Consider the following 17,409-nt stretch of genomic DNA (forward strand, 5'->3'; position numbering starts at 1 on the left):
CCCCGGTTCATACAAAGACACATGGGGCTTCCCTGGTGGCGCAGTGGTTGGGAGTCCGCCTGCCGATGCAGGGGGCACGGGTTCGTGTCCCTGTCCGGGAAGATCCTACATGCCGTGGAGCCGCTGGGCCCGTGAGCCATGGCCGCTGAGCCTGTGCGTCCGGAGCCTGTGCTCCGCAATGGGAGAGGCCACAGCAGCGAGAGGCCCGCATACCGCAAAAAAAAAAAAAAACCGCAAAACAAAAAACACACATGGTTCTCAGAGGCATTCTTCTCAAATCCGACGGTTGTTAACTGTTATCAACAGTTACTCTAATCCAACTGTCATCAAGTGTTGTTAACAATTTAATGATTTTCATGGACTCATGAAATTTATTTACAACTTTTTTTTAAACTGGAAAGACTTTTTTATGATGGACATTTAAAAATGCATAATCTCAGTATGAAATGAGATTTCATAATCTCATTTATGATTTTTTTTATTTTTAGAATCGCTTTCCACATGCATACATAATTTGCATAGTTCATCAGTACAGAGCATTTTGGATTATTCTGTTATTCCTTAGCAATATATCTAAACCTTTCTTGTGTTCCTGGATAGTGAGTATTTATGTCCCTTAGTTTCTTTATGTTATAGTTCTTGAAAGATATCTTTCAGACTTTGTCATCCATCTCTTGTGCATATATTGAAAGGAAAACAACAGTGAAACAAATTGGTTGAGATATTTCTAAGGCAGTGACTGCCACTTGGCTGACAGCAGTATAAGAATCATCCTGATGTCAGAGATGTTAAAATAAAATGGAAACGATAATACATTCCCATGGACATACCGCTTTGCATAATAGCTTTTCCTCCCAGACCATCCCTCCCTTGTTTTGACCCTACAGAAATCCAGTATTGTGAATTTTGTGTTTATCATGTCCTTGTTTTTTTCTCCCCTTTTAGCAAATGTGTGCTAAACATGGAAGCCAACCGGGGCTTTGTCTGCCTCTCAATGGTCATGTGTGAGCCTTGTTTCTGAACCAGGAATGACTCTGAAGCTCCTAAAGAAGGAGAGGATCTTACTGGATGTCTTACTTAGAGTCCCTGAACTGGTGGCGGACTGGCTGTTCCTCAGTTTGCGAGCTGTCCTCCCGTCCTTTGTCAACTTTGGAGTTTCCATGGCCAGATGAGGACCAGTGGGAGGATGATTTCTGGGTCTTGTCCCCTCCTGTCCTGTGGTGACCTTCACGTGTCCTGCGGTGATGGGAACTTTTCCTCGATGAAGACGTGTCCTTCTTTTCTTTTTTTCTCTCCAGGCTTCATCCCTGGGGTGGAAGCCCTTCTGGCTTCCATCCCGTTCAGACATGTAGCCTTCGGTCTGCAAGGTGGAGACCACGGGGTCTGCGACCTTCCCTTCAGCTCTTCCAGCAGCAGGCTTGCTGGTTGTGACTGCAACTGGCAACACCATGCTCATGCTGCTCTCTGGACCATCTGCCCCCGTCGAGGATGTGCTGGCATCATCGGCCAAGACCAGGTTCGTGTCCTGCAAGGATAAGCTGGCAGCACCTGCAGTGTCCTCGCCGGATCCGCTTTCTCCTGGATCCTTGATGGTGGCTCCCGCCAGGCCCATGGTCAACCCTGCCGCTGCTCCTTCGGCGCTTTTCACGGCTGCAGTTGATCCATGGGGGGCACCTGCAATGGCCTCGCCAGATCCGCTTTCTCCTGGATCCTTGATGGTGGCTCCCGCCAGGCCCATGGTCAACCCTGCCGCTGATCCTTCGGCGCTTTTCACGGCTGCAGTTGATCCATGGGGGGCACCTGCAATGGCCTCGCCAGATCCGCTTTCTCCTGGATCCTTGATGGTGGCTCCAGCCAGGCCCATGGCCATTCCTGCCGCTGATCCTTCGGCGCTTTTCACGGCTGCATTTGATCCATGGGGGGCACCTGCAATGGCCTCGCCGGATCCGCTTTCTCCTGGATCCTTGATAATGGCTCCCGCCAGGCCCATGGACATCCCTGCCGCTGATCCTTCGATGCATTTCACGGCTGCAGTTGATCCATGGGGGGGCACCTGCAGTGGCCTCACCGGATCCGCTTTCTCCTGGATCCTTGATGGTGGCTCCCGCCAGACCGGTGGTCATCCCTGCCGCTGATCCTTCGGCGGTTTTCACGGCTGCAGTTGAGACATGGGGGGCACCTGCAATGGCCTCGCTGAATCCGCTTTCTCTTGGATCCTTGATGGTGGCTACAGCCAGGTCCGTGGTCATCCCTGCCGCTGATCCATCGGCGCTTTTCACGGCTGCAGTTGATCCAAGGGGGGCACCTGCAGTGGCCTCGCCGGATCCGCTTTTTCCTGGATCCTTGACCGTGGCTCCCGCCAGGTCCGTGGTCATCCCTGCCGCTGATTCTTCGGAGCTTTTCACGGCTGCACTTGATCTATGGTGGCACCTGCAATGGCCTCGCCGGATCCGCTTTCTCCAGGATCCTTGATGGTGGCTCCTTGATGGTGGCTCCAGCCAGGCCCATGGCCATTCCTGCCACTGTTCCTTCGTCGCTTTTCACGGCGGTAGTAGATCCATGGTGGGTACCTGCAATGGCCTCGCCGGATCTGCTTTCTCCTGGATCCTGGATAATGGCTCCCGCCAGGCCCATGGACAACCCTGCCGCTGATCCTTCGGCGCTTTTCACGCCTGCAGTTGATCCATCGGGGATACCTGCAGTGGCCTCGCCGGATCCGCTTTCTCCTGGATCCTTGATGGTGGCTCCCGCCAGGCCCATGGTCATTCCTCCTGCTGATCCTTCGGCACTTTTTGTGGCTCCAGTCACGTCACGAAGCTTGTGAAGCCCAGCCTCATCCTGATCCCTTTCTCTGTGGAGCTCTGTGGTCTGAGCCAAGGGGAGGAGAATCAGGTAAGTCAGAGATGACAGAAAGTGAGATCTGAACTGTCTGCTCCTCTCTCATCCTGGAGCTGAGCAACTCAAGGGCTTATACTTAGAATAACCTTTGAGATCACCCAGTCTAAGCTCCCATTGGATGCTAGATCCCATCTACTGCACCGCTCTCAAACGGCCACTCCATTTTACTTGAACAGTCCCAGGGTCAGGGAAAGCACTGATACAGTTCTCCATGATACACACTTTAATTTTATACCCTTGTGCTTCTCTCTCTGCAGGACAGACTCCTAGAAGTGGGGTTCCCGGGTCAAGGGATGCACACCTTCTGCATTTTGGTGACTCCACGGGTTGGGCTGATTTGAATCAGCATGTCGGCGTCACGGGGAGACACAATGAAGGAAGGACTTCCTAACTGTGAATGATGTTCCACAACTGATGAGACTACCTGGGCTGGGGTAAGTGTTCAAGAAGAGACCAGACAGTCAGGATGCTGTAGGAGGGATTACAGCCCTGGTGAGGAGACCAGTGCAGCTGATAATGATACCTAAGGTCTCTCTGAAATTCAGCCCTGTGGGACAAGGTGGAGAAGCACTCGGAACCTCTCCAGTGTGGTGAATCCCATAGTGATAGCTCGTTTGTCCCTGACCCTTTTCAACAATAGAAGGTATTTCCCAGGTGAGTCTCAGAGAGCACCAAAGGCTATGAAGGACCAGCTTTGCCCTGCTCTCCCAAAGCACCCTGCCCCGTGTTCTTGAGTCTCTGTGGGTGCTTCCCACTAGGATTTTGGCATCCTCTGTAGTCGCTGCATCTCCAGTTTGGAGCATCGGGGTACTGCTGTAACTGTCTACCGGTGGTCTCAGGATATAGACAAGCTTTTCCCAATGGGAAAAGAGGTCTTTTTGTGCATCGGAAGAGGGGCACAGCTGCAGATAGAAAGTCCGGCCGGTAGCAAGATTCAGGCACAGCTGCTGTTTCTCACGGTTGTGGATGGAGATCTTGACAAACTTCAAGGGAAGCAGCCTGGTGAGCTCTAGGGTCTTCACGGGCTTGCAACCTCTCCCCTTGGTGATCCCGGCGCGTCTGACATGCTCTTCACAGACTTTCGTTGTTCGGGCCAGCAGCATGACGTCAGGTAGTGGGAAGAGGGGGCTGGTGGATGCGACACCCACAGTCACCCTTCGGACGCGGTTGTCTAGGTCAATCAGTTCTCCTTTCTTGCTGACCTGGATAAAGTCGCTCTCAAACATGGGAGCGTACTTGAAAATGTCATACTCTCCTCCCTCGTACAGTTGTCGTTGCAGGACCCCCATGGAGGTCCTCAACACCCCCACTGAACAGTAGCTATTGGCCGTGTAATGAGGTAAACTCTCACTGCTCATGGCTCTCTTCGTTCAAGACAGAGCCACCAGCCACAAATTGAGTCTCGGAGAGAGAGAGGGAACGAAAGCAACTCGTCACCTCCCTGCAGGACTCTGCCAGAGTCTCTTGGCCCGACCATATTTATACCGCAAGTCCTTTGTGACCCGTCACCATCACATCGCACACCCCTTTGTTGAGCCTCCAAGTCCCCACCCCCTTGGGGCAGGCTCACCAGCCTCCCCCTAAACCAACCACCATGTCCATAGGGAACAGGCTGACCCTGCCAGGGTATAGGTGTGGGTAGGCTGGATAGTCTTTCTACTCAAAAGGTTGAGAAAACCCTCCTGCTCTTGTAAATATCTGGGTGGCTTCCAGTCTTGTTGTTGTTACAGATCTCCATCATCTTGGCGCTTCTGCTGAATGATGTCCTGGGGATAAAATCCTGGAAGTGGACCGTGTACTTGCTAAGGGCAGGCATCCTATGGGGATTGCTGTTCTCTGTGCCCCCAGCGTATACAGCCCAGTGCTGGCAGGAACTTAGAAAGAGTGCTGCTACCTGTCAGAGTCCCACTGGTACTGTCATTTCCAGGATATGGAGAATTTTCTCACCCATTTTCTCTTTTCAAGGAGGCTAACTTTTTATATTTGTGGTTTTTTTTTTTTACAGTTTTAGAAACTGTTTTTATTGTGAAATACAACACACACTCATGAAAGTGCACAAACCATAAATATATAGCTTAATGAGTAACAAGAAAGTGAGCACCCTTGTAGCTGCCACCCAGAGCAAGAAATAGAACCCTGCCAGCCCCTCTTCTGCATGCTCCCTCCCCACAAAGGGAACCCAACCTTGGCTTCTATTTTTTTTCTTTTCCCCCTTCTTTTTTATTGACAGTGTAGTTGATTTACAAGGTTGTATTCGTTTCTGTTGTGTTAATTTCTGATTCAGTTTCATGTGTATTCTTTGTATATTTCATGTATAGTCTTTTTCCTATTCTTTTCCATTATGGTTTATCACAGGATACTGACTATAGTTCTCTGTGCTCTACAGTAGGACCCTGCTGTTTATCCACCCTGTAGTTTGTATCTGCTAATCCCAAACTCCCAATCCTTCCCCGCCCCCAACCCCACTGAAAACCCCAAGTCTCTTCCCTATGTCTGGGAGTCTGTTTCTGTTTTGCAGATATGTTCATTTGCGTCGTACTTTAGAGTCCACGTATAAGGGCTATCATGTGGTGAGAAATGTTATTTTTTAAATAGGCTTCCCAGGTGATCCTTATGCATGTGAATGTTGGAGAACTACTGTCTTCCACTGTAAAGTTATGGCATACTGGGGCTGAAAGAGGCCCCCCAGACCTCCTAGCCCAGTGGTTTTCCAACTTGGCTGCTGCACAGTAGAATTATTGGGTGAGATTTTTAAAACTCCCGGTGCTGGAGGGCTTACCCCACCTAAATGTCATCAGAATCTCTGGGATTGGGGTCAGGCTATCAATGTTTGTTTGTTTGTTTGTTTGTTTGTTTTGAAGCTCCCCAGGGAACTCCCAACATACAACCAAGGGTAAGAATCACTGCAGCGGTCCAATCCATTGGTTTTACAGTTGGGGACCCCGTGGCTGCCCACAGAGGTACCATTACAGAGAGGCAGAGTGACCCAGGAGAGTCAGTGGCCCAGACAGGATAGGAACTCAGATTTCCTGACTCCTCGTTGGTGCTGCTTCTACCATAAAGATTGTGTCCCTTTGTTGAGCCAATGACAACCCTGATCCCCCCCGTGTTCTGTTTTACCCTACACAAAGTAAAATAACTCCCAATGGTTTCATTTCCTTACAAGCCAGAGAGAGTTTCTGTTTTCATAAGGTGAACCTCTGACCCCAGCTATGGCCTAAAGCTCAGCCCCGGCTGCAGACTTGTCCTCCCTCCACCCTACGTGCCCTGGAGAAGCCTTGCTGGGAAAACAGGCTTCTCTTTCGGGCAGTGGCTATGCACGTGTGACCTGCGAGCAAGCGACCAAAACCTTTTTCTGTGCTTATTTCCTTGCCTTCTACAGAGTGCCCATAACCAAACCAAAGGGCTTTGCTGAGAAAAGGATGGTTTTTCCATAACATAGCCTCGTGCTAGGCACAGCACGGCACAGACACCCCGTAAATACTTGATGAATTCAGTAATTAATTCAGCAACGCAAGTTTACACATCACGCAGTCACCTCCCCCAGCTTATCTTCTCCCCAAACTATATTTACATAGTAAATCTTATTTCCAAAGATTCGCAACCTCGCAATGAACATTTCTGTATAGTGCATCTATTTCCAGCCCTAGTGAATGGCTGAATGATACTTAATACCTATCTTGTACAACAAAATTTTGATTCTGGGGTCTCAGGCCAAAGCACAATTCGCATCACAGAAGTCACTGTCAAGTCCCTACCAGGCGAGGGGACATAGAAAACACAAGATAGCATTTCTTTTGGAGTTGTACGGTTTCCTTTATTAAAGAAAGTAGGAACTGCCTCTCTAGGGAAGGACCCAAGCCAACCGGGGCTTTGTCTACCTCCCAGTGGTCATGTGTGAGCCTTGGTGCTGAATCAGGAGTGACTGAAGCGCCTAAAGAAGGAGAGGATCTCACTGGATGCCTTACTTAGAGTCCCCGAACTGGTGGCGGGCTGGCTCTTCCTCCGTCTGCGAGCTGTCCTCCCCTCCTTGGTCAACTTTGGGGTTTTCATGGCCGCATGAGGACCAGTGGGAGGATGCTTTCTGGGTCTTGTCCCCTCGTGTCCTGTGGTGACCTTCACCTGTCCTGCGGTGATGGGAACTTTTCCTCGATGAAGACGTGTCCTTCTTTCCTTTTTTTCCTTCCAGGCTTCATCCCTGGGGTGGGAGACCTTCTGGCTTCCATCCCCTTCAGACGTGTAGCCTTCGCTCTGCAAGGTGGAGACCACGGGGGCTGCGACCTTCCCTTCAGCTCTTCCAGCAGCAGGCTTGCTGGTTGTGACTGCACCTGGCAACACCATGCTCATGCTGCTCTCTGGACCATCTGCCCCCGTCGAGGATGTGCTGGCAACATCCGCCGAGACCAGGCTCGTGTCCTGCAGGGATAGGCTGGCAGCACCTGCAGTGGCCTGGCCGGATCCGCTTTCTCCTGGATCCTCGATGGTGGCTCCCGCCAGGCCCACGGTCATCCCTGCCGCCGATCCTTCGGCGCCTTTCAGGGCTGCAGGTGACCCACGGGGGGCATGATGGATTCCCTCTCCCCCCACATAAGCACAAGACGTGGCTCCAGTCACGTCACGAAGCTTGCGAAGCCCAACCTCATCCTGATCCCTTTCTCTGTGGAGCTCTGTGGTCTGAGCCAAGGGGAGGAGAGACAGGTAAGATAGAGATGACAGAAAGTGAGCTCAGAACTGTCCGCTCCTCTCTCATCCTGGAGCTGAGCAACTCAAGGCCTTATACTTAGAATAACCTTTGAAATCACCCAGTCTAAGCTCCCATTGGATGCAAGACCCCATCTACTGCACCCCTGTCAAACGGCCACTCCACTGTACTTGAACAGTCCCAGGGCCAGGGAGAGCACTGATACAATTCTCCATGATGCTATGCACTTTAACTTTATACCCTTGTGCTTCTCTCCCTGCAGGACAGATTCCTAGAAGTGGGGTTCCTGGGTCAAGGGATGCACACCTTCTACATTTTGGTGACTCCACGGGTTGGGCTGATTTGAGTCAGCATGTCGGAGTCCCGGGGAGACACAATGAAGGAAGGACTTCCTAGCTGTGAATGATGTTCCCCACCTGCTGAGACTACCTGGGCTGGGGTAAGTGTTCAGGAAGAGAGCAGACAGTCAGGATGCTGTAGGAGGGATTACAGCCCTGGTGATGAGACCAGTGCAGCCGAGATGATACCTAAGGTCTCTCTGAAATTCGGCCTCGTGGGACAAGGTGGAGAAGCACTCGGAACCTCTCCCGTGTGGGGACTCCCGTAGTGATAGCTCGTTTGTCCCTGACCCTTTTCAACGGTAGAAGGTATTTCCCAGGCGAGTCTCAGAGAGCACCAAAGGCTATGAAGGACCAGCTTTGCCCTGCTCTCCCAAAGCACCCTGCCCCGTGTTCTTGAGTCCCTGTCGGTGCTTACCACTAGGATGTTGGCATCCTCTGTAGTCGCTGCATCTCCAGTTTGGAGCATCGGGGTACTGCTGTAACTGTCTACCGGTGGTCTCAGGATATAGACAAGCTTTTCCCAATAGGAAAAGAGGTCTTCTTGTGCGTCGGAAGAGGGGCACAGCTGCAGGTAGAAAGTCCGGCCGGTAGCAAGATTCAGGCACAGCTGCTGTTTCTCCCGGTTGTGGATGGAGATCTTGACAAACTTCAAGGGGAGCAGCCTGGTGAGCTCTAGGGTCTTCACGGGCTTGCAACCTCTCCCCTTGGTGACCCCGGCACAGACTCTCCTTGGTCGGGCCAGCAGCATGACGTCAGGTAGCGGGAAGAGGGGGCTGGTGGATGCGACGCCCACAGTCACCGTTCGGACGCGGTTGTCTAGGTCAATCAGTTCTCCTTCCTTGCTGACCTGGATAAAGTCGCTCTCCAACATGGGAGCGTGCTTGAAAATGTCATACTCTCCTCCCTCGTACAGTTGTCGTTGCAGGACCCCCATGGAGGTCCTCGACACCCCCACTGAACAGTAGCTGTTGGCCGTGTAATGAGGTAAACTCTCACTGCTCATGGCTCTCTTCGTTCAAGACAGAGCCACCAGCCACAAACTGAGTCTCGGAGGGAGAGAGAGAGAGGGAACGAAAGCACCTCGTCACCTCCCTGCAGGACTCTGCCAGAGTCTCTTGACCCGACCCTATTTATACCGCAAGCCCTTTGTGACCCGTCACCATCGCATCACACACCCCTTTGTTGAGCGTCCAAGCCCCCACCCCCTTGGGGCAGGCTCACCAGCCTCCCCCTAAACCAACCACCACGTCCATAGGGAAGAGGCTGACCCTGCCAGGGTATAGGTGTGGGTAGGCTGGATAGTCTTTCTACTCAAAAGGTTGAGAAAACCCTCCTGCTCTTGTAAATATCTGGGTGGCTTCCAGTCTTGTTGTTGTTACAGATCTCCATCATCTTGGCGCTTCTGCTGAATGATGTCCTGGGGATAAAATCCTGGAAGTGGACCGTGTACTTGCTAAGGGCAGGCATCCTATGGGGATTGCTGTTCTCTGTGCCCCCAGCGTATACAGCCCAGTGCTGGCAGGAACTTAGAAAGAGTGCTGCTACCTGTCAGAGTCCCACTGGTACTGTCATTTCCAGGATATGGAGAATTTTCTCACCCATTTTCTCTTTTCAAGGAGGCTAACTTTTGTTTATATTTATATTTATATTTTTTACAGTTTTAGAAACTTTTTATTGTGAAATATAACACACATTCATGAAAGTGCAGAAAGCATAAATATAGCTTAATGAGTAACAAGAAAGTGAACACCCTTGTAGCTGCCACCCAGAGCAAGAAATAGAACCCTGCCAGCCCCTCTTCTGCATGCTCCCTCCCCACAAAGGTAACCCAAACTTGGATTGTATTTATTTTCTTTTCCTTCTTCTTTTTTATTGATGTATAGTTGATTTACAATGTTGTGTTAATTTGTGTTGTGTTAATTTCTTCGGTTAATTTCTGATTCAGTTTTTTGTATACATACATTCTTTTTCCTATTCTTTTCCATTATGGTTTATCACAGGATACTGAATATAGTTCTCTGTGCTCTACAGTAGGACCCTGCTGTTTATCCATCCTGTAGTTTGTATCTGCTAATCCCAAACTCCCAATCCTTCCCTCCTTGACCCCTGCTTGTTTTTTTTTTTTTTTTTTTTTTTTTGCGGTACGCGGGCCTCTCACTGTTGTGGCCTCTCTCGTTGCGGAGCACAGGCTCCGGAGCCATGGCTCACGGGCCCAGCCGCTCCGCGGCATGTGGGGCCCTCCCGGACCGGGGCACGAACCCGTGTCCCCTGTGTCGGCAGGCGGACTCCCAACCACTGCGCCACCAGGGAAGCCCGAAGCTGAGCTCTTGAACTGGAGTGACCCTTCCGAGAGGGTCTGTGTTGGGCTACGACGGCCTGACCTTCACACTCCACATCAATCATTTCTTGCCGTGCACCTCGGGTGAGGAACCCAGGCAATTTCCAAACTCACTGCCAGCTGAAGGCTTTCTGTGGGATGCACCCCCAGCAGCTGGGGCCACAAGTCCTTCGTTGAAGAAATGCACCCCACGTGGATATTTCAAATGGAACGGTGTCTTTCAAAGCATACCCTCCAATCTCCTCATTATATAGATCCTGTGGCCCCAAATAGGAAGTAACATAAAGTCCCATATTAACAACCCCCCCAGCCAAATACTTCTTTTCACAGAAACCACAGTACCCTCCACAAAGTGCACATTTGATCAGGCCACTCCCCTCTTGAAAACATATCATGGCTTTGCATCACTCCAAGGTCAGAAATCAAACTCCTTTAAATGGACCTCAAAGCCATGCATGGCGTGGCCCCTGCTGTGTTCCCCAGCATCACATCACGCTTGCTGTGCCAGCCACGACACTGCCTTCAATATGCCTCCCACCGTAGCACATCTTCAACAATCCTGTGAATGACCTTATTTTGCTGTAGGGAAAAAAACCCTTTCTAGTATGTATGTGTGTTGCCAGACTTGAAGTTTGGGACATTGGTTAGTTTGTAATCAACCATCCATTGCCTAATTGCACTTGCAGCTGCAGAATTGCTACCACGGTGATGAATATTGCTGTCCAAAATATTGGCCTTTATCTGATAGGGTGTACTGACTTGATACCCAAATTGATGTCTCCCTCCAGAGGAAGATGCCTGTCGCTTTGAAATACGTAGGTATCTGTGCATGTGTCTCTTGATGAACCGTCAAGATAGAAAAGGAAATCCAGAGCAAGTGCCAGGCAGGGCACGTTGCGGTGGGCAAGTCCCCACCTCCACTTTACTACTGCACTGGAGGTGTAAATTGTGTCAACTGTGGGTCTGCTCAGCTAACGCCCTGCATAGTGGACTAACTAGGTTCACGTTAAAGAAGTCCTTTGGGGTGAGGGAGTGAGAATGCCTAATACAGGCTAAGAAAGACAAAAGGTAAAGCCAAGGGTACAGAATCCTAAGATGAAGCTGTTTTAAGTAGGCTGATTCAGCCTCTGGCATAGTGAAAATCTGGGGCTCTGAGTCAAAGGCTTTGGAAAAAGTTCCCCTTTATCTCCCTCCTCTACCCCGTAACTCCTCACATTTCCGGAAGGCTTCCCCCAAACCCCTCTCAGGTCTTAGAGAACATGGCTCTTTCTCTCCTCTTACCAAGACCCACTGCTTCAAGAGGTAACTCCCAGGACACATTGATCCCCACAATCTATTGGTCTTTGTGTATCGGAAATCACAAGATGGGATTTTCCAGGAACCCACCAGAGCAACTGAGAAGGGCTTCCTCTCATCCTCCCAAGCTACCACTCCTCCCAGAATCCGTATCTTATTTCTCACCTCCTCCACCTCTACCACTTAATTTGCTCTGCAGAGAAAGTCCCTAAGTTTTACTGGAAACCCAACTTCCATCCTAGTAGACCCTGTTGTCACAGAAGGGAATGAGCAGAGAATTGCAAGGCTAGCAGATGACTCCCCGGTTCATACAAAGACACATGGGGCTTCCCTGGTGGCGCAGTGGTTGGGAGTCCGCCTGCCGATGCAGGGGGCACGGGTTCGTGTCCCTGTCCGGGAAGATCCTACATGCCGCTGAGCCTGTGCGTCCGGAGCCTGTGCTCCGCAATGGGAGAGGCCACAGCAGCGAGAGGCCCGCATACCGCCAAAAAAAAACAAACCGCAAAACAAAAAACACACATGGTTCTCAGAGGCATTCTTCTCAAATCCGACGGTTGTTAACTGTTATCAACAGTTACTCTAATCCAACTGTTATCAAGTGTTGTTAACAATTTAATGATTTTCATGGACTCATGAAATTTATTTACAACTTTTTTTTAAACTGGAAAGACTTTTTTATGATGGACATTTAAAAATGCATAATCTCAGTATGAAATGAGATTTCATAATCTCATTTATGATTTTTTTTATTTTTAGAATCGCTTTCCACATGCATACATAATTTGCATAGTTCATCAGTACAGAGCATTTTGGATTATTCTGTTATTCCTTAGCAATATATCTAAACCTTTCTTGTGTTCCTGGATAGTGAGTATTTATGTCCCTTAGTTTCTTTATGTTATAGTTCTTGAAAGATATCTTTCAGACTTTGTCATCCATCTCTTGTGCATATATTGAAAGGAAAACAACAGTGAAACAAATTGGTTGAGATATTTCTAAGGCAGTGACTGCCACTTGGCTGACAGCAGTATAAGAATCATCCTGATGTCAGAGACGTTAAAATAAAATGGAAACGATAATACATTCCCATGGACATACCGCTTTGCATAATAGCTTTTCCTCCCAGACCATCCCTCCCTTGTTTTGACCCTACAGAAATCCAGTATTGTGAATTTTGTGTTTATCATGTCCTTGTTTTTTTCTCCCCTTTTAGCAAATGTGTGCTAAACATGGAAGCCAACCGGGGCTTTGTCTGCCTCTCAATGGTCATGTGTGAGCCTTGTTTCTGAACCAGGAATGACTCTGAAGCTCCTAAAGAAGGAGAGGATCTTACTGGATGTCTTACTTAGAGTCCCTGAACTGGTGGCGGACTGGCTGTTCCTCAGTTTGCGAGCTGTCCTCCCGTCCTTTGTCAACTTTGGAGTTTCCATGGCCAGATGAGGACCAGTGGGAGGATGATTTCTGGGTCTTGTCCCCTCCTGTCCTGTGGTGACCTTCACGTGTCCTGCGGTGATGGGAACTTTTCCTCGATGAAGACGTGTCCTTCTTTTCTTTTTTTCTCTCCAGGCTTCATCCCTGGGGTGGAAGCCCTTCTGGCTTCCATCCCGTTCAGACATGTAGCCTTCGGTCTGCAAGGTGGAGACCACGGGGTCTGCGACCTTCCCTTCAGCTCTTCCAGCAGCAGGCTTGCTGGTTGTGACTGCAACTGGCAACACCATGCTCATGCTGCTCTCTGGACCATCTGCCCCCGTCGAGGATGTGCTGGCATCATCGGCCAAGACCAGGTTCGTGTCCTGCAAGGATAAGCTGGCAGCACCTGCAGTGTCCTCGCCGGATCCGCTTTCTCCTGGATCCTTGATGGTGGCTCCCGCCAGGCCCATGGTCAACCCTGCCGCTGCTCCTTCGGCGCTTTTCACGGCTGCAGTTGATCCATGGGGGGCACCTGCAATGGCCTCGCCAGATCCGCTTTCTCCTGGATCCTTGATGGTGGCTCCCGCCAGGCCCATGGTCAACCCTGCCGCTGATCCTTCGGCGCTTTTCACGGCTGCAGTTGATCCATGTGGGGCACCTGCAATGGCCTCGCCAGATCCGCTTTCTCCTGGATCCTTGATGGTGGCTCCAGCCAGGCCCATGGCCATTCCTGCCGCTGATCCTTCGGCGCTTTTCACGGCTGCATTTGATCCATGGGGGGCACCTGCAATGGCCTCGCCGGATCCGCTTTCTCCTGGATCCTTGATAATGGCTCCCGCCAGGCCCATGGACATCCCTGCCGCTGATCCTTCGATGCATTTCACGGCTGCAGTTGATCCATGGGGGGGCACCTGCAGTGGCCTCACCGGATCCGCTTTCTCCTGGATCCTTGATGGTGGCTCCCGCCAGACCGGTGGTCATCCCTGCCGCTGATCCTTCGGCGGTTTTCACGGCTGCAGTTGAGACATGGGGGGCACCTGCAATGGCCTCGCCGGAACCGCTTTCTCCTGTATCCGTGATGGTGCCTCCCGCCAGCCGATGGATATCCCTGTCGCTGATCCTTCGGCCCTTTTCACGGCTGCAGTTGATCCATGGCTGGGCACCTGCAATGGCCTCGCCGGAACCGCTTTCTCCTGAATCTTTGATGGTGGTTCCCGCCAGGCCCGTGGTCATCCCTGCCGGTGATCCTTCTGTGCTTTTCACGGCTGCAGTTGATCCATGGGGGGCACCTGCAATGGCCTCGCTGAATCCGCTTTCTCTTGGATCCTTGATGGTGGCTACAGCCAGGTCCGTGGTCATCCCTGCCGCTGATCCATCGGCACTTTTCACGGCTGCAGTTGATCCAAGGGGGGCACCTGCAGTGGCCTCGCCGGATCCGCTTTTTCCTGGATCCTTGACCGTGGCTCCCGCCAGGTCCGTGGTCATCCCTGCCGCTGATTCTTCGGAGCTTTTCACGGCTGCACTTGATGTGTGGTGGCACCTGCAATGACCTCGCCGGATCCGCTTTCTCCAGGATCCTTGATGGTGGCTCCTTGATCGTGGCTCCAGCCAGGCCCATGGCCATTCCTGCCACTGTTCCTTCGTCGCTTTTCACGGCGGTAGTAGATCCATGGTGGGTACCTGCAATGGCCTCGCCGGATCTGCTTTCTCCTGGATCCTGGATAATGGCTCCCGCCAGGCCCATGGGCAACCCTGCCGCTGATCCTTCGGCGCTTTTCACGCCTGCAGTTGATCCATCGGGGATACCTGCAGTGGCCTCGCCGGATCCGCTTTCTCCTGGATCCTTGATGGTGGCTCCCGCCAGGCCCATGGTCATTCCTCCTGCTGATCCTTCGGCACTTTTTGTGGCTCCAGTCACGTCACGAAGCTTGTGAAGCCCAGCCTCATCCTGATCCCTTTCTCTGTGGAGCTCTGTGGTCTGAGCCAAGGGGAGGAGAATCAGGTAAGTTAGAGATGACAGAAAGTGAGATCTGAACTGTCTGCTCCTCTCTCATCCTGGAGCTGAGCAACTCAAGGGCTTATACTTAGAATAACCTTTGAGATCACCCAGTCTAAGCTCCCATTGGATGCTAGATCCCATCTACTGCACCGCTCTCAAACGGCCACTCCATTTTACTTGAACAGTCCCAGGGTCAGGGAAAGCACTGATACAGTTCTCCATGATACACACTTTAATTTTATACCCTTGTGCTTCTCTCTCTGCAGGACAGACTCCTAGAAGTGGGGTTCCCGGGTCAAGGGATGCACACCTTCTGCATTTTGGTGACTCCACGGGTTGGGCTGATTTGAATCAGCATGTCGGCGTCACGGGGAGACACAATGAAGGAAGGACTTCCTAACTGTGAATGATGTTCCACAACTGATGAGACTACCTGGGCTGGGGTAAGTGTTCAAGAAGAGACCAGACAGTCAGGATGCTGTAGGAGGGATTACAGCCCTGGTGAGGAGACCAGTGCAGCTGATATGATACCTAAGGTCTCTCTGAAATTCAGCCCTGTGGGACAAGGTGGAGAAGCACTCGGAACCTCTCCAGTGTGGTGAATCCCATAGTGATAGCTCGTTTGTCCCTGACCCTTTTCAACAATAGAAGGTATTTCCCAGGTGAGTCTCAGAGAGCACCAAAGGCTATGAAGGACCAGCTTTGCCCTGCTCTCCCAAAGCACCCTGCCCCGTGTTCTTGAGTCTCTGTGGGTGCTTCCCACTAGGATTTTGGCATCCTCTGTAGTCGCTGCATCTCCAGTTTGGAGCATCGGGGTACTGCTGTAACTGTCTACCGGTGGTCTCAGGATATAGACAAGCTTTTCCCAATGGGAAAAGAGGTCTTTTTGTGCATCGGAAGAGGGGCACAGCTGCAGATAGAAAGTCCGGCCGGTAGCAAGATTCAGGCACAGCTGCTGTTTCTCACGGTTGTGGATGGAGATCTTGACAAACTTCAAGGGAAGCAGCCTGGTGAGCTCTAGGGTCTTCACGGGCTTGCAACCTCTCCCCTTGGTGATCCCGGCGCATCTGACATGCTCTTCACAGACTTTCGTTGTTCGGGCCAGCAGCATGACGTCAGGTAGTGGGAAGAGGGGGCTGGTGGATGCGACACCCACAGTCACCCTTCGGACGCGGTTGTCTAGGTCAATCAGTTCTCCTTTCTTGCTGACCTGGATAAAGTCGCTCTCAAACATGGGAGCGTACTTGAAAATGTCATACTCTCCTCCCTCGTACAGTTGTCGTTGCAGGACCCCCATGGAGGTCCTCAACACCCCCACTGAACAGTAGCTATTGGCCGTGTAATGAGGTAAACTCTCACTGCTCATGGCTCTCTTCGTTCAAGACAGAGCCACCAGCCACAAATTGAGTCTCGGAGAGAGAGAGGGAACGAAAGCAACTCGTCACCTCCCTGCAGGACTCTGCCAGAGTCTCTTGACCCGACCCTATTTATACCGCAAGCCCTTTGTGACCCGTCACCATCGCATCACACACCCCTTTGTTGAGCGTCCAAGCCCCCACCCCCTTGGGGCAGGCTCACCAGCCTCCCCCTAAACCAACCACCACGTCCATAGGGAAGAGGCTGACCCTGCCAGGGTATAGGTGTGGGTAGGCTGGATAGTCTTTCTACTCAAAAGGTTGAGAAAACCCTCCTGCTCTTGTAAATATCTGGGTGGCTTCCAGTCTTGTTGTTGTTACAGATCTCCATCATCTTGGCGCTTCTGCTGAATGATGTCCTGGGGATAAAATCCTGGAAGTGGACCGTGTACTTGCTAAGGGCAGGCATCCTATGGGGATTGCTGTTCTCTGTGCCCCCAGCGTATACAGCCCAGTGCTGGCAGGAACTTAGAAAGAGTGCTGCTACCTGTCAGAGTCCCACTGGTACTGTCATTTCCAGGATATGGAGAATTTTCTCACCCATTTTCTCTTTTCAAGGAGGCTAACTTTTGTTTATATTTATATTTATATTTTTTACAGTTTTAGAAACTTTTTATTGTGAAATATAACACACATTCATGAAAGTGCAGAAAGCATAAATATAGCTTAATGAGTAACAAGAAAGTGAACACCCTTGTAGCTGCCACCCAGAGCAAGAAATAGAACCCTGCCAGCCCCTCTTCTGCATGCTCCCTCCCCACAAAGGTAACCCAAACTTGGATTGTATTTATTTTCTTTTCCTTCTTCTTTTTTATTGATGTATAGTTGATTTACAATGTTGTGTTAATTTGTGTTGTGTTAATTTCTTCGGTTAATTTCTGATTCAGTTTTTTGTATACATACATTCTTTTTCCTATTCTTTTCCATTATGGTTTATCACAGGATACTGAATATAGTTCTCTGTGCTCTACAGTAGGACCCTGCTGTTTATCCATCCTGTAGTTTGTATC

The 17,409-nt window shown here is 50.7% G+C and overlaps 1 protein-coding gene across 1 annotated transcript; it reads right to left on the bottom strand.

Annotated features, from left to right (window-relative positions):
* Nucleotides 1-15,803: 15,803 nt before the first annotated feature.
* Nucleotides 15,804-16,350, bottom strand: LOC308610644 (Golgi-associated RAB2B interactor protein 3-like; the record flags this gene model as incomplete). Its single annotated transcript, XM_081259707.1, has 1 exon — nt 15,804-16,350. A coding segment is annotated over one exon (547 nt), but the record flags the coding sequence as incomplete, so codon positions are not given.
* Between the last annotated feature and the right edge of the window lie 1,059 nt (nt 16,351-17,409).

Source organism: Mesoplodon bidens (assembly GCF_964165515.1).
Source record: "Mesoplodon bidens genome assembly, contig: HAP1_SCAFFOLD_562, whole genome shotgun sequence".
NCBI lineage: Eukaryota > Metazoa > Chordata > Mammalia > Artiodactyla > Ziphiidae > Mesoplodon > Mesoplodon bidens.